General features: G+C 38.3%; 1 protein-coding gene across 1 annotated transcript; it reads left to right on the top strand.

Annotated features, from left to right (window-relative positions):
* Positions 1 to 47: 47 nt before the first annotated feature.
* Positions 48 to 20124, top strand: SCP2 (sterol carrier protein 2). The gene is made up of 16 exons (XM_074876032.1): positions 48 to 231; positions 1055 to 1109; positions 1667 to 1738; positions 3796 to 3927; positions 4865 to 4929; positions 5970 to 6096; positions 6977 to 7040; positions 7294 to 7380; positions 7863 to 8013; positions 8924 to 9071; positions 11001 to 11108; positions 12707 to 12860; positions 15723 to 15816; positions 16427 to 16556; positions 17989 to 18068; positions 19245 to 20124. The coding sequence occupies exons 1-16, from the start codon at positions 190 to 192 to the stop codon at positions 19338 to 19340; spliced, it is 1605 nt and encodes a 534-aa protein (XP_074732133.1). The 5' UTR covers positions 48 to 189; the 3' UTR covers positions 19341 to 20124.
* Positions 20125 to 25189: the final 5065 nt, after the last annotated feature.

Raw genomic sequence — 25189 nt, 5'->3', positions numbered from 1 at the left:
AGGGGCGCTGCGCCTTTAAGAACGGGGGGTGTGGGACGAGAGGCAAGAGACAGCCACCGCCTCCCGTCCCGCCCCTTCGCTCAGCTGTGGCGTGCCGCTGCCCGTGGGCTCAGCGGTGCCTGGGCCGGAGCAGGAGCAGGAGCAGCAGCAGCAGCAGGAGGAAGGGGTGCGCGCTCGCCTGCCACCATCATGCGGCGCCGGGTGTTCGTGGTGGGCGTTGGTATGACCAAGGTACGGGGCTGTCCGCGCCGCCAGCCTGCGCGCTGAGGCCGTGCGGGAGGGCAGAGCAAAACTTGGCGCCCGGGTGGGTGGGCACGAGCGGTTGTTGTCTCGGCGGCGCTCCTGAGGGGTGTTCCGTGGCCCGCCACCCCCCCGCCTTCGGGCGTCCCCCCTGCCGGCGGCTGAGGGAGGGTCGCGGGGGCCGGCGGCGCTGTGGGGGCCGTGCGCCTCCTGCCCAGGTGGGATAAGGCCCCTCACAAAATGACGGCGGGTCAGGCCTGGGCGGGAGCGGCTCCGCGCAAAGTTCAGCTGTGGTTGGTATGTCAGGGAGGGCGGATCTGCCGGCCAAATTAAACATTTTGAAGCTCCGGTGAGAAGGTTGATAGAACAGACTGAGAACGGCCAGAGTGTGCCCCGGTGTTACCGCAACCTGGGGTCAAGGGCTCGTCTCCCGCCGGGCTCCGGGCAGGCTGGCAGCAGCGGAGCAGGGGCCCTACAGATCCTCTCCAGGTGCGTTTCTGTAGCTGGTCCGTCGGTTGACCCAGCGCTGAGGGATATGGTGGGGTTGAGAACTGTCAGTGTGAGGTTAATGGTTGGACTAGAAGATCTTCAGGGTCTTTTCCAGCCTAGATGATTCTGTGATTATGGTTGCCAGCCCAGAGTTCACTCTGATTGACTTTTGGGTCAATTAAATTAAATTGCATTATTTAAAATGGATTATTCACAAACCTGTTTCTAAATTAAATATAAAGCTTTTAAACATACCATTTTGAGCAAAAGATGTATTAAATCTTACTGTGATTTGTTCTTGGGTTTTTTTTTTTCTTCTTGTCAGTTCACAAAGCCTGGTGAGAACAGCCCTGATTACCCTGACATGGCTGCGGAGGCAGGTAATTTAATAATAAAGCAAGCATTTAAATTGATTGTGACACTTTAAGTCTTACAGTTAATCCTTTTATTATACATATGAAGGAACAGCTACTGTTCAGTAAATAGATACATATAAAAAGTAAATCTAAAACTGATAAAAAAGAACACTTTCACAAAATCCATAACTGACCTGTTCAACTCACTGCCTTCCAGTACTGAAGTCAGAAGGATAGCTTAAAATTGAATTGGTCACTTAAAATAATTCCGTACCTACCTAAATTATTCAGACATACTGCCATTGAGACAAACAACCTTTGTGCATGAACACAGAATGGACTGCATGAAACTTTCAGATAAAGGAACTTGTTCAGAACTCAAAGTACTGCAAAATTGTCCTTATGAGAATTAAGTTGCAAGACTATATTAACCATTCACATCATATAATAAAGAATTTTTACAGCACTTTCTTGTTTGTGAATGCATGAATTGTACATACTAGTCTAGATTTGCTTGTTATGGTTGAGAGCTGCTTCTTTTTACCTTTTAAACTTTTCCAACTTTTGAACTTTTTTTTTAGGCCAGGCGGCTTTAGCTGATGCTGGGATTCCATATTCAATGGTGGAGCAGGCATGCGTGGGTTATGTTTATGGTAAGTAATGTCATTTGATTGGGATGTGACATTTGCAGACATATGTATGGATAAAGTTTATCCACATCTATGTGGATAAAATATGGGGGATCCCATCAATTTCAGGTTATGATAGTTCTACAAACTGACATGATTAAATATCTCAAACTTCTTAAAAATTACTATTTTTAGTGATCACAGATCTATGTCTGTTTACTTGTGGAGTTTACAGTTCCATAAAATTACCTTGCAAATCTGTTTCATACAAGTAGCTCTTTCAGCAAGATCAGGTGGTATATTTATTGAAGTGGTGCAAAACTTATGTGTTATAAATTTATGGCGATAGACCTGAAAATTCTTTTATTCTTTGCGTGATGCTGTGTGTGCACTAAGCCCCACATAGCTGCTTGCTCACTCCCCCCTGGTGGGATGGGGGAGGGAATTGGGAGAGTAGAAGTGAGAAAACTCATGGGTTGAGATGAAGACAGTTGAATAGGTAAAGCAAAAGCTGTACATGCAAGCAAAGCAAAACAAGGAATTCATTTCACTGCTTCCCATCAGCAGGCAGGTGCTCAGCCACCCCCAGAAAAGCAGGGCATAACGGTTACTTGGGAAGACAAATGCCATCACTCCAACAGTCCCCCCCTTCCTCCTTCTTCCCCCAGTTTTATATGCCAAGCAGGATGTCATATGTATGGAATATCCCTTGGGTCAGTTGGGGTCGGCTGTCCTGGCTGTGTCCCCTCCCAACTCCTTGTGCACCCCCAGCCTACTCACTGGTGGGGTGGTGGGAGAAGCAGAAGAGGCCTTGACTCTGTGTAAGCACTGCTCAGCAGTAACAAAAACATGCCCGAGTTATTCACACTGTTTTCAGCACAAACCCAAATCACAGCCCCATACTAGCTACCATGAAGAAAATTAACTCTATCACAGCTAAAGCCAGCACATTCTTCACCCATTATTCCATACCGTTTATGTTATGCTCAGGTCCCACACTATCCAATACATCCTCATTAACCCCCACCCCCTTCCTATCCTTTGATATAATAGACGGATATCATTCCCTTAGTCTGTGGACTGCCCCTGTAAAATGCCCGCAAAATGTCCATTGAGTTCATTTAGTCCTTGATTCTGGGCTCCATCTATTACAGTGCTCACTCAGGACAGGGGAGGTGGTGTGTTGTGTGGAGGTATTAGGCACCAAAGCCACCTCAGGTCAAGTCACTGCTGCATTAGCTCTGCTTCCTGTAAGGCTTGTCCTCCACTGATTCAGGTGGTTCCTGATATAGTAATTCCCATAACATGCAACTTAAATCCTGGGTTACAGCAATGTAAAGATATTTCCATTACAATCTCCACCCCTGGTCCCTTTGGGCCAGACCATCGGGTTTAATGTTGCAGTGAACTCCTCCCCTTGCCTCAGCTCCAGGTTGGACTTACCCGCAGGCTGCGGTCCCTTAGGGGTGTACCTGCTCCAAGCAGAGCCTTATCTGTGAGCCACAGTCTGTTCAGGGGCATACCTGCTGCAGCACAGACGTACCCACAGTCACTTTGAGGTGCATCTGTTCCAGCGTGGCCTCACCTATGGGCCAGAGTGCCTTCAGAGATATACCTGCTGTGGCACAGACATAACCACTGCACAGATCCTTCGAGATACACCTGCTCTGCTGTGGACTTATCCATGGCTGCAGATGGGCTCCTGCGTGGACTCACCCACAGATCACAGTCCCCTCAACTCAAGTTCACACTGGAGTTCCAGCCTGTCCAGTACAGTTGTGATACCTGTAAGCGGCTTCCAAGCTGCACCTCGTAAGATGTTTCTGTCCAGTTCAGTTTCCTTCCGTTGATTCACAGCCTGTTGTCACAGAAGCAGGACAAACTTCTATTTTTAAAATCTGATTATTTTCTTGTTTCTAAGGTTCTTGTACTGTGGGTATTTGAGAGACATACTCAAGATGAGATTTCAGAAGTTGAAGTTTACAGTTTAAGTGGTAGCATTGCACAGACATGGTGGGATTTCTTTTTGCTGGTGAAGTTTGTGTGTGTACCTTATTCTAATGCTGTGTCTCTGTATAAAGGTGACTCAGCCAGTGGACAGCGGGCTGTCTATCACAGTTTGGGTTTAACTGGCATTCCTATCATTAATGTTAACAATAACTGTGCTACTGGATCGACTGCTTTGTTCATGGCCAAACAGCTAGTAGAAGGAGGTGAGTTGTTTTGCTCTGGGGCTGGGTAATGCATATTCTCTATTTTTACAAATGTAACTTGAATGAAGAACAGAACTAGTGAATGTGTGAGTACTTTGAGTTGCAAATGTCCTATCCTCATAGGCAAAATCGTGTTTTCTGCCTCAGCTGAAAAGGTTGGTCCGTTGTATATACAAGCATAAGACCAAGCACTTAAAAGAGTAAGACTATCACTATGAACTAGAGCATTATGTGTGCACGTAAGAGACTATGTCTGTGATGCAGTAAGATGGTGTATATAGATATAAATGTCCTATCCTGTGGCATAAGCTGTACGAACGTAGTAAGCTAGTAAAGTTTTTTTCTGGAAGAATTGTTTGGAGCAGTGCAGAGCAAGTCGCATTATAGTACTGCAAGACACTAGACTCTGCACCATGAAAAGGAGAAAAGAATCTGCTAAAAAGCTTAGCTTTTTTTTTTCTTTTTTTAACTTGAAGTTAACACAAGTGTTTGACTAGAACATCTTTGGAAGGAGGGAGAAGAGAGCAACACCTTGTGACAGGCTATGCTTTCAACTGACAGATGAGTGTTTCCTTCTGTTTCTGCAGTTCCTTTGTGGACTTTGATACCTTCTTGCACTTAAATGCTGATGTTTCTGAAATGAAAATTCTAACATTCTATATTATTTTGGTATTTGTAGTAGAGACATACGTGCTTGGTCATCTAAGATAATTGCTGTCAAAGCAGTTTAAAAATAAACCTGTAGTGATCTCTCATTCTTCAGTATCAATATGTCTGTATTGATACCATTCCCACCCCAGTTTGACTCTTTCAAAAATGAAGGAGGAAGAGCAGCTGGTAGATGTTTATGTATAGTTCTTGTAATTGAATAGTTGTTAGTACAGAATGTCATTTATAATTACATTGTGTTTTAAATAGCCACAAATTTTATTTTAAGGTTTGGCAGACTGTGTTCTGGCACTTGGCTTTGAGAGGATGGCAAAAGGGTCTCTTGGTTCAGCTGTAAGTGTCTGAAACACTTTATACATTTTATTGTAGTCACAGGTGACATACACCTCATTCTTTTGAGACAAATTCTTATAAATACCAGTTGCTTTAAGATGTTGCTCTATATGATTACGAAATAAACCATTATTTTGATCCACAGAAACTTTTAATGACTTTTATGATTCTGATTGCAGCTATGATATACCAATTTTGTATGGAATGTTTTAGAATTAATTTTACATAGTATGTCATGCTTTTAGTATTTTGCCAAGAATATGTTAAAGGCAGGGTTAATAGGGAATAATGAAAGTACCAGATAGAATACTGAGCAATTGAAGTGTCTTCCTCAAAATGACACAGCAAATCACAGAAAGAATCTGGGTCTTTTCTGGCTTTTGGCTTGATGCTTACTCAGTTGACCAATTAACACACTTTCCTAAAAACTAGCAACTTCTGTAAACCTTTTTTCTTGTCTCTTTGTTTTTACTGAAGAAGTGTGTGGGGGTTGTTTGTATTTTGCCTTATGGCAAGCAATATTAGAGCCTATATGTCACTTAACTACAGAACTGCCAAATTTGAAAATGTCTTCAGAGGTTTGGGTGAGAAATGTTAAATTTAACAACTGTTTGAAATGACTAAGAGTTATCTTTAACATGCTTTATGATGTTTATTTAAGCTTCATTGAAAATACTAGTACAGTATTAATTTTATAGCTTGGAACTATATTAACTATAGGATATTAAGCTGAGGTGAAAAATACCTGAAGTCCTCTGCTGAAAACAGTAACTCTGATAGAAGTCACATAGGAGTGGTCCCTGCCCTGAATCAGTGCAGTGATTATAATGTTAGGCATTTTCTGTTTATTTACTCTTTCTTATACTTGGGAAATTATGAATGCTTCAAAACATGTCACTAAAGTGCAACATACTGTCCAGTGGAATTGTTAAAATATCAGAAAAACGTCTATTTTGCTTGAAATCCATGCCACTTTTGTGGCGATGTTGTAAAGAAAAGGAAATTATGACTGACTTTATAACTGTTTCTCTTCTTTTTAGTTTGCAGACAGAGCTAGTCCCATTGACAAACATTTGAAAATTATGACAGATAAATATGGCTTAGCAAGTGCTCCAGTAGCACCTCAGTTGTTTGTAAATGCTGGCAAAGAATATATGGCGATACATGGTATGTTAAAATACATTTTTTCATTGTCCTCTTTTAATGAAATGATTTAAAAAAATATATATTAAGATATTGGTTTTTTAAAACTCTAGCATTCAGTATCCTTTCTTTTACCCAAGTACTACAACTGCAACATCTATAGCTAACACATATGGGAATACATTTGGGTAAAGAGTTAGCTACAGAAAAGCTGGTGATGCATAGCCAAACAAAACTATCAGAAGACAAAATTAAGGCTGTGATACAGAGTGTCTGGTAATCATGCTAATGGTATGGCTTGTGCGTCTGTAAGGTCTGGGTTGTATAACTCCCTGCATTTTTTCGTTGTGTCTTAGGATGAGTAGATAGGCCTGGGACTGAATTGTTTGACAAAAGCTTTCGGGTATTTGATTCAATGTATAGCTAGGCTGCTGCCACTGCCATTTCTTACCCCCTCACCAGAGAAGGGAATTGGCTCCAAGGTAACAGGCTGGCCTGGTGAGCATCTTTTATTTGCACTTAGTTTTAGACTAGTATATGGAAGAATTTTAAACTTAGATTCTAGTATTTCACTGCAGCTGTTCTGCACCGATAGGAAAATGGGCATTCAGGTTTCAGTAATGTAATAATACCTCAAATAAAATGCACTTATTTTCTGTATTTTTATGTTAGTAAATGTTAAATATCCAAATAGGATATTCTGTTAGCTAAAACTCAGCCATGTTTAGTAGTCTTTATCTAATTTTTAGACCTAAATTGAGTTCTATGGAAAACCTTGATAACAATGAGTCTCTTGTAAAGATGCTTGTAAAGGTAAAATTTTTATGACACAGTATTTAAAATGCTATGTTAGCACTGTTTGGGAAATAGAGTAGTTCAACACAGCTTTCTCTTCCCCTGCCAGGGACAAATCCAGAATACTTTGCAAAAATTGCACTGAAGAATCATAACCATTCAACTGAAAACCCGTGAGTATAATGTACTCTATACTGAACATACGTTGCTGTTAAAAAATTCATGCAAAATGGAGTATTATTTTTAGAAGTACTTTGCAGTGTATATTCTTTATTATGGAATGAGAATTATACCCAGTGTAAATTCTATATCCAGTGTCTTATACTTTGTAAAAACAGCTTTATAGCTGCCTAATAGTATGATAGTAGTATATCTACTGCTAAGGGCTGTGCTAAAACTAAGATGGCATCTATATGTTTTTCTTAGGTATTCCCAGTTCCAACAGAAGTACACATTAAATGAAGTCCTGCATTCTCGCAAAATTTTTGATTACTTGACTGTCTTACAGTGTTGGTAAGGAGAGGACTTAGCATTGTGAAATAAATCTTGATTTTTAAGACAAATATGTTAGGACATCTATTTAAATAAAAGTCTGTTTGTGTGTAAATTAAAATTTATGGATTATTTTAAGTAAAACTTCTTATAAATAAAGCAAATGTAGAATCTCTGTCTTGCCTAAATGCTATCTAGATACTTGTTCACAGTATAATACAGCAAGCTGAAATATGTTTTGTACTTTGGGGCTTTCAGGTCATTCTGTATTTCACCAAATTGAAAAACCGTAATGATGCGTTTCTATTTTGATGTCATGCTTTTCAAATGTCTCTTATAAATATTACTGAAAGTGTCCAGCAAACACTGGTGGAATTTATAGTTTCAGTGGCATCAGCCACTGTTTGTCCTTTTTGTTTCTTGGTTTGTATTAAAAGATAGTTCTATGGAAGATTGGCATTACTAATTTAGAATGATGACATCATTATTTTTCTTTCAATCAGTCCAACATCAAATGGTGCTGCAGCTGCAGTTTTGGCTAGTGAGGAGTTTGTGAAAAGGCTGAAGTTGCAGCCAAAAGCTGTGGAAATTCTAGCACAGGTGATGGTTACTGATTATCCAAGCACGTTTGAAGGAAACAGTTGTATAAAGTTGGTAAGTTTACGGTTTTGTAATCCCTGATACTCCTCAAAGGGGTTTTTTTAATACCTGAAAGTCCTAATGATACTGTAGACATTTCCGTGTCAGTAAGCAAACAAATTATACTTTGTGGTGAATGTAAAAGTAATTTCATTTGGGCAGGTGGAGTAAGCAGAGAGTATGGTTGTGGAACAACAGTAAGAAATTTATAAACAGACTATCAGAAACCTAGTTTTTAACAAATTATTTAAAGGCTACTTTTAAAACAATTTGAACAGCAAGAAAACCATTTCTTTCATTTTTCTGTTTATAAGAGTAATGAAACTTAAAACAGTTTTACTTATTTCTGTGTAATACTGAAGCTGAAATAACCTGTTTGGTATAGTCATCGTTACTTGCTTAAGTAGGATGAAGGAAAAGACCCGAACTGCAAAATTTCGATCCCACTGCAAAATTTCGATCCCACTGCAAAATTTCGATCCCACTGCATATTGACTAAAATAATTGGATGTAAGTCAAACCTTTAGAATACCCAATACTTTCTACTGCAGTCATGTTCTGTTTGGGTTTCAAATGCAATTCTAGTCAGAAGGCTGATAGAAAAAGGTAGCAAAATGGTTTGAGAATTTGTTTCAAGGCTGCTGTTCTGAGTCATGCAGAGGAGCAATTTGGCTTGTGAGCAAGGTTGAGAAACTAGAGAATTTCCCACAAAAAGTTTCCACATGCCAACAGTGACACTTAGAATGTATTATTTCTCTCTATACAATTCATACTGTATGAATATTAAACTCTGTGATATATGATACATTAAAATAAATTAGAAGGCCACCTCCTACAGGTTACTTTCATTTACAGGATATATAGAAGCATGTTTAAAATTAAGTGTCGAAATGAAATAGCTAGCTATGTTTTCTTCTTGTTGCAGATTGGCTATGATATGACTAAAAAAGCTGCAGAAAAATGTTTTCAAGAAACAGGCCTAAAACCTACAGATGTCGATGTGATTGAACTTCATGACTGTTTCTCAGTTAATGAATTAATTACCTATGAAGCTCTGGGACTCTGTCCAGAAGGTAATAGCATCAATGGAGATCATTGCTTTGTTAAAATGGAAAGCATTAAAAATATTTATCTGTTCATGTAATTAAAACTTTGAATTGTCTACTGGACAGATTTTTATATTCGAAGGTCTTATTAGCTAACCTCATAAGAGGGAAAAGCATGTTACCACTGTAGGAACATAGGAAGACCTGCAAACTCTAGAATTAGTTTAACAAATGAGCGTGTTACTGTGAAGAACTATACAAGGAAGGTTCAAGTGTTGGACAGCTATCTGAAATGATATGGCTAGCTTGGGCAGGGATGGCTCTTTTAAGCAAGCAGAGCAAGGAAATTAAGGACTCTTGTGATCTTTCTCAGTATTATGCCCCTTTTTCAGGGCTATATACTTACCTACCCCAAGATTTCCCTCCTTCTTTGTATTTCCTTTTAAGAAGAAAAAAATCGGACAAGAATTTTCCCTAGAGGGCCTTACCAAGTTACTTATCTTTGATACAACTTTTTTTAAAATCTTGAAACATATTTGCACTTGAAAATACAGAGTTGTTGGCAAGTTGTGAAGGTGCCTCTAAAGTCAACTGTATAACAATGCACAGTCTGTCCAGATTAGTTTAATTTCATCGAAGTGAGTGGATTTACAACAGGTTAAATGGCAGTGGAGTTCAGTTCTATGTATGCAAGTCAAACCATTAAAAGCTTCTACTGAAGAGGGTTTTGTTTGATTTCAAATAAATAATACATTGAACTGCTACTTCAGTATTTGATATATTTTAACTCTAAATGTATTCTTGCTTTGAATAAATAATCATCTGATCTAATCTTTCTCTAATTTGTTTTTAACTAATATCACTGAGAAAATATCATACTCTATCACTAGATGGTGTATTAAGTCTAAGCTTTCTCACTGAAACAGAAGTTCATACAACTTCAGTAAGACTTTCTATATTTGCCGTTGAATGCTTGCTTTTTACTGTCTTTGCTGTGTTTTTATGGTATGTGCTGTAAAAATGGTAAACATTGACATTAAGCTTTTTAGCTTCATTCCTTTAATTGAAGATACAGAAGAATCCTGATGGTACTTGTCTATCTGACCAATAAGTCTTGTGTATGGTAATTTAATAGTGCAAGTCTCACCACCTTTCAGTCAATCTGACCTTAATTGTGAAACTTATCTTGAAACGGTAGACTAATTAGACATAGAGATTAGTGAAATGGCTAAACCACATTGTGGATTTGGATGTGCAAGACTAACCTGGCCTATTTATAACTTAATGGCAGAAGTTATAAATACAGGAAATATGGCAGGTTTTTTTTAGACTTCAACGTTAATAATGTAGGCTGAAGAAGCTGGTACAAGAATAAAGGAGTAAGAGACGGGTTAAAAGGGAGAACTGTCTGCTGAAGGGATGGGAACCAATGATCTGGAAAGCTAAGCAATTCTAAGCATTAGTCCTATGAGTGGTTTTATTGACTATCTTAATGCAGCCCAGGGTACCATTAGCCTTCTTTGTGGAAAGGGCTCATGTCCAACTTGGTGTTCACCAGGACCTCCATCTCCTGAGGGTCACAAATTACAGCTAACCCCTCTTTTACAAAAAACATAGTTGTTACTGCAGTTTCTTTAATAAAATAATGAACAGCTTCATTATATTGATTATATCATAATACTGTATATCAACAAAACAGTTTGACTGCAAATTTAAAACTTTTGTATCAAACACTAGCCCTCATACTACTTTGCCACATTACACTTTCTCCAGTGATATAAGCAAGTCTCATTAATGTAGCTTGGCTAATCTCAGTGTGCTCTTTGTAAAATCTGTGGTGTAGTATTTCCTAGGTTTTGACTGACATGCAGCATCTGTGGTAAGTGACAGCAGAAGTGAAAAATCACTTAAAAACAAAAAAAAGAACATTTTTCTCTTATAAATACTGTTTTGTAGGAAAAGCATGTGACCTGATTGACAGAGGAGACAATACTTATGGAGGAAAATGGGTTATTAATCCTAGTGGTGGCTTGATTTCAAAGGGACATCCTCTTGGTGCTACAGGTATGCAAAACCATTTCATTTAGTCATGCCAGTTAGATATGAGATAGAGCTCTTGAGCAGGCAGATGCTTCCCACTTGTATTTGTCTGTATGAAACATGAGGGCTTCATACAACTAGAAGGAAGCTCTGGAGTTGATCCTCATCTTCAGCTAATGCAGGCATTAGGGAGGTTGACCATGTAGGATTGCTCAAACCAAAAGAGTTGGTGTGTGAATTTCATCTTACTTAATTCTGTGGTGCTTTTTTTCTGTTGTTATTAAAGCAACCTGCAAAACAGCTTAACTTTTTTTTCTAAATAATTGCTCAATAGTACAACTTCTGCTGAATGTAGTTTGAATAACTATTTTCATATGTTGTTGTTCTTTAAAACTCAGATTTTGGAGACTTTTACTGCATCTGAATAGCCTACACCCTTATTAGCTGTGATAAAAGCTATTTCTGTTAAACCTTGGATGTCAAGATATTTATCTGATGTTTATAACAGAAGCTCAGTCACCATTTCCCAGCAACATAGATTTTTCTCCTTTTTTTCTGTTTTGCTTTTTGTTCTCTTTAAACTGCTACGTTTGCTTCTAAATGAGATGACTCTTGGATAACATGTGTTTGGATTTGTGAAGATAATTCACCTTCCTTGTTTGGAAAGGACAAGTTGTCAGAAAACTGGAGAAAGAGGAAACTTGTAAAACAACAAACCTTCATGTAAACAGCAGTAACAGCTAGATAATCTGCAGTTAGTGTAGGGGGGGAGGTATTGAGGTATTGGGAAGCTTTGGAAGAAAAATGTTCCAGGTAAATGAGACTGTGGGTATCTGTAACAGGATGAGAGTATTACATTGCTAGGTTTGTGGTAGATTTTTGTCATTTACCCAGTGATAAATGTAGAGGCAATTACTGGCAATGCCTCTCCCTACTGCCATGGGATGGGGGGAAGAGTCATTAAAATGCAGAAAATTACATATCTACAGACTGTCAGCTTAATTTCACTATATAACAGTCTTGAGGCTAGCTGTATGCTAATCAGAGGTCATGTAAGTCATCTTAAATTGCCAGACGATTCCAGGGCAGGTTCTACCATGGTACACATTCTCTCCTTGAGGCTGAGGATGTAAATGAAACCTGTTAATTCTCATCTATGACTGGAATTATAAAACTTTTTACTCATCCTCTTTGTTATATTTCAGTTGGCAATGTGCGAAATTTGGTGCATAAAATGCAGATTTATCCTCTGTCTTGCCCAAAGGCCTACACAGTTGTCCAGAGGAAGGGAGAGGAAGGGATGGAGGTCTGTGGATGATGGAGGGGAGAAGAAATGTGTGTGTGGTGGAACTGGATCGTAATTGCAGAAATAGCCAATGGAATAGTACAGGGAGGCCAAGGGTAATCTGAAAATCAGGGCTATAACAAAAGGGATTTGCCTTCATTTTGGGCCTCCCAAAAAATATATATTCCTCCGTATCTGAGCTGTCAGGAATTAGCTTTCTCAAATCCTATTGCACGTATTCACGTAACAGCTTACCAGGGAAGGGAGTTTATGGAACATACCTGTAGTAGGTTCCTTGCTTCGTTTAACCAGCCACGCTCTGTGCTCGATTTTTCAGGCCTGGCGCAGTGCACCGAACTCTGCTGGCAGCTGCGCGGCCTGGCCGGGAGCAGGCAGGTCCCGGGGGCAAAGGTCGCGCTGCAGCATAACTTGGGCCTCGGTGGCGCCGTGGTGGTCACCCTCTACGCCATGGGCTTCCCCGAAGCTGCCAGGTGAGAGCCCCGCGGCGCTGTGGCCGCCCGCGGCGCTCAGGCGAGACGGGAGGCTCCGATTCCGTGGCCTAATGCCCTGGGAGAGAAGTGGGGCAGTTAAGGGTCAGCCCTCTGCGTGTAGCTGACTGATTGGGGAGAAAAAAAGCACTGTGTGTACTGAGAGGCCTTACAAAATGGTCACTTTTCAGATGGTATAGAGCACAGCGCAAGAAAATGCACTGCTGAATGAAAATGCGTGTTCAGCATTTGTGAACAGGTCTTGGTTATACTGACATTGGAAACTTTCATTGGGGGTTCAGTAGTGGTGTAAACTAAGCTCACTTTGTGTTCACTGTGCTCCTGTATCTTTGTGTTTCAAAATTTACTTCTTTTAGAATTGTTTGCCTCTGTGCAAGGAAGAAATCCCACTGTAAACTGGAACTTGCTCAGCAGTTAGAACTGTTGTGTACCTACAGCACTGCAGGTGCATGCAGAGATTATAATTCACACAGTGTCTTATTCCTGATAAACACTGTGCACTGTGAGTTACAAGTTATTGAAAAGAGCAGACTGGCCCATAAAAATGGCTGTCATGATTTTCTGTAAGGAGAAGTTTAATGCTTGGAGAAAAAAAAGCGAGCAAAACAAAAAAACACTTCCAAGAACAAAATAGGCCACATCAAAATGAATTAATTGAAACTGGGGACTTGCCAAAAAAAGTAAGACATCCCCGGGAATAGGGATACCCAGTGCTTTCACTGCTAGAATTGTTAATAGTTGGGTTTTATGAAGAATTGCTGTCATCTGTATGTGTTACATGTGGTATTTTAAGTACCTGCTAGAATTCAGGCATGTTACTTGTCCAGTCCTGGCTAAAGAATTTGCACTTGGAATTGTAGCATCCATCAGAGTGAGAGGAGAACCCTGCTATGAAGCTGTCTTGCAGTCTGCTATAGTTCTATGCTAGGATGGACAGGAATTGAGAGGAAATACTTAAAATCTGTAAATATAACAATTTCAGGAGACACTTTTTTAATGTGCTGTTCCCTTTCCATTTTCACTTTCAACCTTGCTTAGAAAGATTGAGCCACTCTTTCTGGGTTTTATGGTTTTGGTTTTAAAGCAGAAAGGTGACAGTATAATCAGTGGAAGAGGTAAGGAGAGAAGCAATTGAATTTTGAAGGGCTGCAGCAGTAGCTTTTTGTAGTACAGTGTCAGAAGTGATAATCTTATGACTACTGTAATCTGTAAGCAGTTAGACCATATGAGAAAATAGCTTTGATACAGGAAAAAAGATGTCTCCCCATGGATTCTCTTCAAACATGCTCAGAAAACTTAGCAGTGGGTTTTGGTACACTGTTTTAAACCTGAGAGGAAGATTGTTACAGGAAGTACACTATTTTCCATTGTTTTGAGCTTTGTCTTTAAAAATACTGTACTTTTATGAAACAGGGAATCTGTTGCTATTTGTATACTCTTTGCCTTGAGGTACTGCTAGAAGTCTAATTTACTACAGCTCACTTCACCTACATTGGTATTAAGAATTTTAAAAATTCTTTCTTAAGTACAACTCAAACCAGAGAAATCTTAGCAATACTAGTTTCATCTTACATTAGAGAAGCTTAAAAACCTTTGGTTCTCCCAAAGGCTTTGAGTGCAGGAGATACGGGACACAAGGAGTTGCACTAATGTGTATCAGACTTTGGAACAAAACAGTGCGGCTAATCTGTTCAGACACCGCTTATGTAATTGAATGATGTTGTGTATTGTGTAATTAAGGGAAAGGTGGTGGCATTTCATGTTCATGAAGATACTTCATACCATTTTTTCTACAGCAATGGACGTAGACTTAATCATTGGATTCAGATCTAGCCTGTAATTAGTGGCTTTAGTAATAGCTGCCAAGAATGTATACATCAAGGTAAATGACAGCAGGACTTGATCCATTTTGGATTAGTCTTTGAAACAGTTCTGCTTTTTTTTGACACTTTACCATTTTACATCTTGTTAGTACAGCTTTGGTTTATTAGTAAAATTGATGTGTCTTCTTCAGATGAGACAGACCCTACTGTTGCTACCCTAGCATACATCTACTTAGCATCATACAAATAAGTTCTAGCAATATTGCTTAAGTGATTCTGTCACTTTAACCATGTCAAACCTGACCACAGTTTTAAACTCTGCTGCCAAGAGATGGTAATAATTGTAAACTTGATTTTCCTGCTGCTTGAATTGCCATTTCTTTAGACATCTCTATACTTACTTCAGCTCTGGGTGCCTCTGCAGAAATGAAGAATTAGGTTTCATGCTGCATTCATCATTAAGCATGCATCAGGAATAATGCTTAATAGCTCTTGTGGCAGTTAAGAGACCCATATGAATTGGGAGGGAAAAGGGGATTTGTTTTGCCAAAAAAAAAAAAAAGATTTCTCTGAGATGGTGAATGTGCGGCGCTCTCTTCACACAATAGTGTTTGCTGATTTATCTTAACAAGTTTAATAATATATTTTCATTATAAAATTAGTGTCCTGTCTGTACATGCAAAAACATCTGGATACTTGAAGTGATTGTAATTCAAGCTATCAAGCCTATCAGAGAGTAATCTTCACTTTGATATCATATAGTTGCTCTATACTCATAGAATCACAGAATGGTTTGCGTTGGAAAGGATCTTAAAGGTCATCTAGTTCCGAGCCCCCTGCCATGGGCAGGGACACCTTCCACTAGACCAGGTTGCTCAAAGCCCTGTCCAACCTGGCCTTGGAGATACTGCTAAAGTGTTTCAGTGTGGCTGTTCTCACTGGTGTTAGGTCTATTCATAATCATGTGAAGATGCTGAAAATGTGATTAAAGGTATGTAAATGAATGGGTTTTTCATTGCAGCACTGGCCGTATTGCGGCTGTGCCTCTCAGCGCAGCTGTTGATGGATTTAAGGCACATTTGGTCTTCAAAGAGATTGAAAAGAAGCTCCAAGAGGTATCTGACTACTTATTTTACTTAAAACAGGATTTTAATTTATAACAGAACATGTATGAAACCTGATGGGAATATAGTAGCATCAATCACTTCCTCAGTACTGCTCATTGAAACAAATGTTACAGCTTTGAATTTCGCTGTGTCAGAAATCTTTCTACGCTGTCCCATGGTTTTAAATCACTTTTTCTTCAGACAGTTCCTACCTGTTTAAGGGTATTTCACTAAAAGCAAGTTTAGGTTGTATGTGAGGAGCTTGCTAATTAACACAAGAAACTTTGTGTTTTGGTGTTTGTTGCTCACTTTATAAGTGTGGTTAGAAGAAATCACATTTTGTCAGACTTGCATCAAGACAAGACTGTTAGGACAGTGGTCATTTTTCTTAGTTGATAGCTTTTAATATAGATAGTCATAGTCTGTGTTTGTGGGTTTTTTGTTGTTTTGTTTTGGTTTTTTAATAGTTGTTTAAATTATGCCTAATAGAGGGAAATAAATATTTCTGTGTTGGTAGAAAGGGTAAAGGTTTTTAAATTACTTTCTGTTTAATTCAAACTACTTTAAAATTATTTTGAAGTAAATGAATAACTTGCACATTATTACATGGTCATTACAGGAAGGAGAGCAGTATGTCAAGAAAATTGGTGGAGTCTTTGCCTTCAAAGTAAAAGATGGTCCTGATGGGAAAGAAGCAACTTGGATAGTAGATGTGAAAAATGGTAAAGGCTCTGTGGCAGTTAATTCAGGTCAGTGCTATTTTATTATGTCATTGCAGGAAATACATAAAACTAATGAAAATAATATAAATTCATATTTTGTTTAAGCTATAGTGACCTTGAGCAAAAGTGGTGTAGAGCTACCTTAGTTTTAAACTTTTCTTATTACTGACATTTTTAATCCATGATGTTTTGGACCAAGAATTAAACGTCTTCTACTCTGAATTCTGTCTAAATAATTGCACGTTTTCTTAGAGACTTCAGACAGACCTGTCATATGACTTTCACAGGAATCAGAGCTTTTAAAAAAACAAAAATAAAAAATTAAACCTCAAGGGTTTTATTGTTCTCACCTTTTAAAATTTGGGCCAGAAATGTAATTTGTAGCTGTTTCTTCGGTTGCTTTGTTGGAGACACTGGTAGGTCATAAGCTGGTCTGTCTTGTCAAGTTACTTCTCCTATGCAGATACTTAAGCAATAAAACTTGACTTATTTCAGTACTGTACCAGCTGACATAAACTTCAAGTTCCATTTTAAAAAAGGCAGACAAATAAGACACAGGCTGGGTGGTGGTGGTGAATCCCTTAAAAGCATTGGAAACAAAGGATTTGTACCCTTGCCGTGAAAATGTCTTGTCTTATATGTGAACTCATGCATCCTGGTAATGCAAATAAAAAGCCAAAGACAGCAGTCTGTCCTCAGAATCTCATATATCCATGAACTTGTATCGTAAAGCTTTTAATTAAAAACATGACATGGGATTTGATTTGGAATTCATTCATCTAAGTTATTACTAAAAGAAAAGCATTGTTTTCTGTTGTACGGACAACATTTTGTCAACAAGCTAAGTTTAATAATCAGATGAGTGTAGGAGATGTGTGCATTTTTTGCCCTTTGGTATAGACATATTTCTGTCAGAACTTAGTAAAGTAATTTTTCAGCTGATTTCTGATAAGAAGATCCTGAAAATTTTGGATTTGAATTAATTCAAATGAGTGCTTTTAGAATGCACATGTTCCCATTGAAGGAGAGGGCAGGAAATGCCTGAAATATCAGTGATGAGTATCTTCAGAGAGTGCTACAGGGGACAACATATTTATTCTGAGTTGATCGTAATACTAGTAAATTTAGGCTTGATAAAACTTAAGACCATTGTCAGTGCTTGCAATTAACATTCTGTCTGATAACAAGTAGATTATTATTTCTTTTCAAAGAATGAATTTGCTTAGCACCTTTCAGAGAGGTCCATCTTCAGTGTTGGGATGGTCTGTGCTACAAGGTAGCACAGATGCCTGTTGGCTGTTGGGTAATCTCTTGTTGATATTTTCATAATAACTGTTATTTGTATGCACTTCACACTGTTTTGCTAACTTGTAGTATCAACAGGTTATTCATGGAGTTGCAGCTTCTGTTACTGTTTCATCTCTCGGTTTGAATCTTCATAGTCAACTCTGTCTTACAGATAAGAAGGCGGATTGTACAATTACAATGGCTGACGCTGATCTGTTAGCTCTCATGACTGGCAAAATGAATCCTCAGACAGTAAGTATAGCAAAGATGAGATGATAAAAGAACAGACTTGTTTTGAGTGTGTTTAAGTTGAAATAATTTAAGTAAATTGCCTCCTCCAAAACTGCCATGGCTGATATGAAAAATGACAATTCTTGACTTTCTCTGAACAAATTGGCTAAAGTAAGATTAATCAGGAAAGACAATATCTACTCTTCTGAACAGATACATATTATCTTAGACATCCTGTAGGTAATCCAGAAGGGGGGGATATAATAGTGCTTTGTTTGCAGGGAAGAGAGGGAAACTAGTGTTTGACTTAAGGGAGAAATGTTGGCCCTCTGTTTGGAGGGCTTTACACTCATAGCTGGCATTAGTCTAAGGAGTAATCTTGATGCCAAAAAATAGAAATTGAGGTGAGCATTCACTGAATGCCTATGATTATTTGTTTTTTTTATTCCTCAGTGTCTTAAAAGCAGCCATAGGGTACGAGTAAACCAGATGTTTAAGTTGCTGTTCTGTACTTCTAAATTTGAAATGCTTTAGGTAACATTCTTTTAAGTTTTTGGCCTGGTAATCGTGGAGTAAATAAGAATTTTCACAAACTAAAGTGTGTCTAGAAGTTTGAAGGTGAAACACATTATAGAAATGTTGTAATGTACCTGTAGGAAATTCAGAAGCAATTGCAATTTTATATCTACAATTTGGATATTTTAGTGCATGCAGTTCATGTTTTTACGAGGTCTGGAGGAAAAAGCCCAAATCTTTAGCATGTCTGCTTCACAGATTAATTCAATTTTAAAAATCTAATCAGTAACAATCAGTAATGGCTGGGGAGGATTTGAGTAAGAAATCAGTTGTGGCATCTAGTGTGCACTGCTGCTTTATTGTCTTCAAGTGAAATAGTGAACTTTTATTCTATGAACTGTCATCACCAAAACATTGGGTATTCTGCCCTGCTTTGTATACGGATCCATCGTTATGGTAGTCCAAGAAACAAGCAATACCAAGTTTATTCTCTTTAGGTACCACAAATATAATTAGCATACAACTTCCTCAGTTTACTATTCAGAAGATACATTTGTTGATGAATGTGAGGTGTCTGTAGGCTAGGACCTACACATACGTAACAGCCCATAACTTTTGGGAGGGGTGCATTTGAGGTAGTATGTTGTATTGCATTTCATATGGTCTGTCTCTTCTTTTTAGGCATTCTTTCAAGGCAAATTGAAGATTTCTGGGAACATGGGCATGGCAATGAAACTTCAGAATCTACAACTTCAGCCAGGCAAAGCTAAACTTTGAGCTTACTAGAGTAAACAGTATTTTGTAGTCTTGACAAAAAAGTAGAATGAAACTAGGCATTATCAGTAATGTGGTGCAGGCTGGGTTTGATTGGAGCTCTCTCACCTAAATTAATTCTCTTAATAAATTCCATCAGTTTCTCTATGGCTCAGATTTTTAGGCTAAGCTTGAGGCACTAACTCTTACGAATGGTATATGGTGGGTATTTGTGACAATTTTTGTTTTAATCAATAAGAAAAACTTTATAAAACTTAAGAGTCGAATGAGGCTGCTTACGGTTGTTCAGGTTAGTTGGGAAGAGAGCGAGGGAGGTTATAAATAGTTTGACATATCAAGTAAATGAGTTGCATTTTTTTTAAAGTCATGATAGCAGGTCATACAAATGCTTTCAGATTTCCATTCTAACAAATTTGCCGCTGCTTGAATTAAAATGGCCTTATAAAGGGGATCTCTAACATTTTTTTAGAACAGGCTTTGGGAATTTGCTATAAAATACTTTTCTTATTACTACTTTGCAATTAAAAAAATACGCAGAAGTAAGTAGGAACTAGAACATTGCTTTGACATTCACAGGATTTGGTAATACTTCACCTTGAAAAAAGATTAGGTTTGCCAGGAGACCATCGAAGGAGTATCACCAACATTTTACCTGTTTTCTCTTGAGAAAATCTGGTGTTGATCATTATGAAATTCCTATCAGTAATGTAAAAAGCCTCAACTTCTGTTTTGGGAAAATGTATTCTGGTTGGAAGTTTAATAGAAAATTAAATATACTTTTCCTGTTCTTCTGTGTGTTTCTTCCTCAGATTTATAAACGTGGATTTCATGTTAATGCACTGAATTGACTGTTTTATGCAGGCTGTCATGAAGGGTGCCTGCAGTCATCCATTTTTTCCTCCTCAGGCATTGTCAGTAGATACTCTATAAACTATATCTCAGTCCAGTGTATGCACCTCACATCCTCACATATGTGGGCCATGACTGAGGAACGTGTGCATAAACTTTCACTTCCCTGGTTTAACTAAAACCCTAATAAAAATGAGCTAATTCAGGCCAATCATTCTGCTTTTCTACTGTGAATGTTTAACAGATTGCTGAGCACTAAGAATGACTGTACTCAGACCAAAAATCAATCTAGCCCACTATGTTTTTTGACCGTTGATACCTTGGAAGGAATATTAAGATGGCCCCAACATATGTTTATCCAGAATACTTTCCTAGCTACCAGTGATCTTAATTTTTTTTTTTTTTTTCCAGCTCACAAATTTGAGCTAGAAGTGGTATGTCTGTATCTGAGGTTCCTGGTGGATAGTCTTTCATGAGTTTGTCCAGTCCATTTTTGAATCCTTGACAGCTTTTTTAGCCTGGGTCAAGAATTTCAGTAGCTTACCTACACGTCATATGGAATTAAATCTATTCCTTATTATCTTATACATTGCAGTTTTATACCTCTAACTTTGGTTGTTTGGAGGGTTTTTTGTTGTTTGTTTTTTGCTGGAAGAAATGGTGAATAGCTTCAAGGCACTCCTGGTGTTTATAGTCTTGCCCTGATACCTTCAGGCTTCACAGCTTAAAGAAGAGGACATTCTGTTTAACTATGTCACATGGATAGACCCTCGTAATGTTTTGGTCTTCCGTGTATCCTCCTTGTATGCTGCCTTCCAATTGTCCTGTTAAAAAGCTTTCAAGATACAAGAGCATTTTCTGCTTTTATTTTTCTTTCCCCAGTTGTTTTTCTGACCACTGCTAGTGTTGAGCTGATGTTCTCTTGGATCTCCTAAAATGGGGAGCTCATTTCTTTCATATTAACTCGGTGCTTATTTCTGCACTGTGAAGCTGAAACTTTTTTTTAAATTATTGTTCCATATGCATCACTCTTATTTATACTGAAATTTCAACTGCCTGTTTTACTGTCCAGGCACTCAGTGTTCAGACCTGCCTGCAGCTCTTCTACTCAGCCCTGGGCTTTAATATCTGGATGAATCAACTTTTATCACCCTACTGTTCATCTTCTTTTCCAAGGCATTAGTTTGGTGTTACATAGGACAGATACGGCCTTGCTCCACTGTAAACTTCTTAAAATACTATCTGGTCATCTGAATCTGGTTTCCTCTTGTGTACTTATTGACTTAGCCAAAGGATTGTAGAGGCAGGAGTCATGTCTCTCAAATGAAAGCAATGTTAGCTCTCTACAAAATAACATTTGCTAATTTATCCACTGCTTTTTCCTAAATTCTTGCCATTTGGCTCCTGGGTTAAAGTAAAGGGGAATTATAGGATTGCAGCAGTAATTCTGTACTGAAAACAATTTATTGCTCTGTACAGAGTTGCATATACACCCTTCCATTAGCAAGCTTTGTCCTCCTTTTTAATCACTGATATTACCAAAAGAGCTTAGAGTAGATGTTTGTTATGCAAGCTAAGAACATACCTTCCAAGAATTTTGAGCACAGACACAACATATTTTTGGCCACTGTTTGTTTAAAGAAGCAAATGAATTTTGAAGTGTAAACATGCTAACATAGATCATAGTAGTCCACAGCGATTAAAATTTAAGTAAGATCTGCTCACCTGTAGATTGAGATAGTTTTTTTTTTTAAGGGGGGGGAAAGGTTGCACAGGAATACTAAAAAAAAAAAAAAAAAAAGTGCAAAAATAACTCTGGAGTTTGTTCACTACCAAAAGAAAGAATATCCAAGCGGGAGACCCTGGCCTTCAGAGAAATCTCTAGGTTTGTATGGGCCCAGGACTTTCAGGTTTGGGCACTTGCAGATATGATGTCATTATAACAGAAAAATCCCAGTTTAAATGTAGATGTTTAGTTCACTTAGTTTGATTGTTGCTAGAGGGAGTCGTGCAGAGGTTAGCACAGCCTGCTTTCTCTGGAAGAAAGGAAACTAGTCAATTTTGTGTTTCTCCTTCTGCAGTATTTAAGAAGATGGAGTAAAGGACAAAGTTGTATGTTTATCCCATCTACAGTTAATGTCTTATTTAGGCATCTGTGCTATGTTACTTCTTCACTTTCAGCACCTTCTTTGTGTCATAACTTGCTGAGTATTTTTAAAATATAATACTTTTCCTGATTTTCCTTTTTCTGGGAGTGAGGTGTGGGGGAGGTCTTTTCTAAAAATCCCAGATCCTCCACTTACATTCTGCAGTCTTAGAATCTCATGACTTTGAATAAATAAATTCCCCAGTGGACAAAAATAATTTGCCCTGTTCATCATGATGAGGAAGTAGGCAAAGCTCGTGACACAGAGCAGGTTTTGACATTAAGTTCTGTTACTTATTTTTTGCATAACTCAAATAATTACCTAAGTTGGTACCACTTTAAAAATCTCTTTACAAGTTTTCTTTCTTGCTCCATAATGGTCTCTTGACCAAGCAGCATTAAGCACCTCTTCTCCAGCTAAAATCCTCTGTAACTTTAGGTCAGCCTTTCTTAAGAAGTTTACGTGTTAACTGCAATTCTGTTATGTTAACTTGATTCTTTGGGGGCAGAATTAGAAAAGGTAGCTAGAGATACCAAGAGGTGGCTGGTCACTGAACATAGCAAAGTTTAAATTTTGTGTTTCAAAGGTCTTGTGTAAAGAAAAAAAAATAAATTCTAATCCTCTAGGCAGAGGGTTTAGTGTTCTCAGACTGAGAGTTCATATGAGAGAAAATTTCAGCTTTAGACATTAAAATGCTTGGGAAGGTTGTTCTTCCTTCATAGACTCTGGTCAATACCCTTTGCAGCTACTGGGTTTTTTTTCTACCAGCTGTGATAAATGTGTTAAGTTTGACAGCCAGAGATGCTGTCAGATTGGCTGGTGAATCTTTACTTTCTTTTGTAAAATGCATGTAATTCTTTCGGATGTGAATTTTCGTAATAAAAAAGTGAACCATGTTTCATTGCTACAATAGAAGCAAATAGATTTGTCAGAGTTGGAGCCAGTGAGCAGAGCGATGCCTGACTCAGCAAATCTGGCTTGCAGGAATTTGAGTGCTTTGGGTTTGGAGCACAGATTTTTAAACTTTTACTTGAATTTTGTGTTTCAGTCCTGCTGCTTTGCCTAGTCAGAAATGGGTATAATACAGTACATTACACTTACTTTATACCATATGTGTTTTCAAAAGTGATTGCTGCTTTTCTTACAATTAGAGTCATTAGAAGAAAAGCTGAAGGTCAGAATGTGGCTCCTTAGAAAATGTGCTACTTCAAGGAATCTCAGTTCCTCTGTTTATCGAGATAACAACTAGGAATCTGTTACAAAATTCTGTATTTGGGATATTTGCAAGAGCTCTTTCTGGATAAATGAGGGCATACCCATGGGCAGATGAGACAGCCTGGGGGAAGGCAGTTACTGCAACTGTATGTTGTTGTATATTGAATAACTTCATGGGGGTGTGTGACATGAAGTGCCTAGTACAGGTGTTCATAACTGCAAGTGTTAGAAGGGGAAGGGAGATTCTGGCAGGTGGCTCATCGTGGCTTTATTTGTGTAAAGTGAGTCCTCCTAGTACAAGGTAATCTGGGATCACTTTGGTAAGCAGCAGAGAGAGATTAGTTTGCTCAGGTGAGGAGCTTGTGAACAGCTGAGCATGGTTTGTAGCAGCTGGGTTAAGGAGCTATTCTTTTGGGTAATAGATCATTTCAGGATGCAGGAGGATGGGACAAAGGGACTTGACTACATCTTCCATGTCACAATAGAAAAAATTTCAACTAATCACAAGGCTGTATTTGTCCATTTCCCATATGTCCAATTCATCTGAGGTCACTTTAAACTATTACCTCTTTGGAACAGGAAATACATTGCTTCCTGTTTTACAGAGCACTAAGCTGCGTGTCAGCTCTCATTAAATAGAAAAGAATAAGAATGCAATTAGCCTGGTGGATAAAAGGCAGGAAAAAGTCTCTTAACTATGAAAAATCAACACTTGAGGAAGTAAACCACATGTGGAGAACAAATGCTGGAAAAAAACCCAACTGTTTAGAACAAATTCCTTCATTACTTAAATAAACAGCAGCATAATTTCTTGGAGTGACAGTGTGAGCTGTTCTGTACCCTGTATCTGTAAGAAGAATTCATTGCTAACTTAAAAGCAGATGGCTTTATATGGCCCTGGGTGGGTTTTCTGGGAAATGTTAGTTATATATTGTGATACAGGAACAGAAATATACTAATAATGCTGCAGCAGGCTAAAAGGAACATGGATAGTATAAAACAAGTACAAAATACACTGTGTCTGTATCCCATATTTCAGGTAGATTAAAAGCAGTCATGTTTTCTTGTTTTTTTGTTTTTGTTTTTTTTTTAAAACAGTACATGTCCTCTGGGAGAACAGACATCTTAAAGTTCATTTGGATCAAGACACAGATGCCAATAGGCTCATGGCCAGGCTCTGTTGTGCATTCTTAGGTTTGAAAAATACTTCCCTTCCTGCTTTGGAGACAAAAACCCCTTTTTTACTCTTTGTGTTTTGATTATTCATTTTTTGAAGCATATGACAGCAAGTTACTTAAAAGAATTTTAATGGGTCTTTTTCTTTCCTTTCAAATAAAGACACAGTATCAGCATATAGCAGTGGACACTTCAGGAATGCTAGTATTTCTCTAGAGTCTTACTTAGATAAATAAAGGTGAGAATAAAGAACATTTTATTGCCTTTTAAGATACAACTGAAACTTAAATCTCCTGAGTATCTTACGCCTTGTTCCATGCTGATCACAAGTGAGCTGATGCCTATAGAACCACTGTTCTTGGAGCTCATGCTTCAATAGATCTGCTTATACCTTTTGTTCTCTGCCATGTTGTTGCTTGACTGGGGTGTCAGTTATTTGAGTTTATTACATCCCATCTAAATTTA

The sequence above is a fragment of the Strix uralensis genome, chromosome 8, assembly GCF_047716275.1.
Source record: "Strix uralensis isolate ZFMK-TIS-50842 chromosome 8, bStrUra1, whole genome shotgun sequence".
NCBI lineage: Eukaryota > Metazoa > Chordata > Aves > Strigiformes > Strigidae > Strix > Strix uralensis.
The sequence above is the reverse complement of the archived record's forward strand: the minus strand, read 5'-3'. Positions and strand labels throughout refer to the sequence as shown.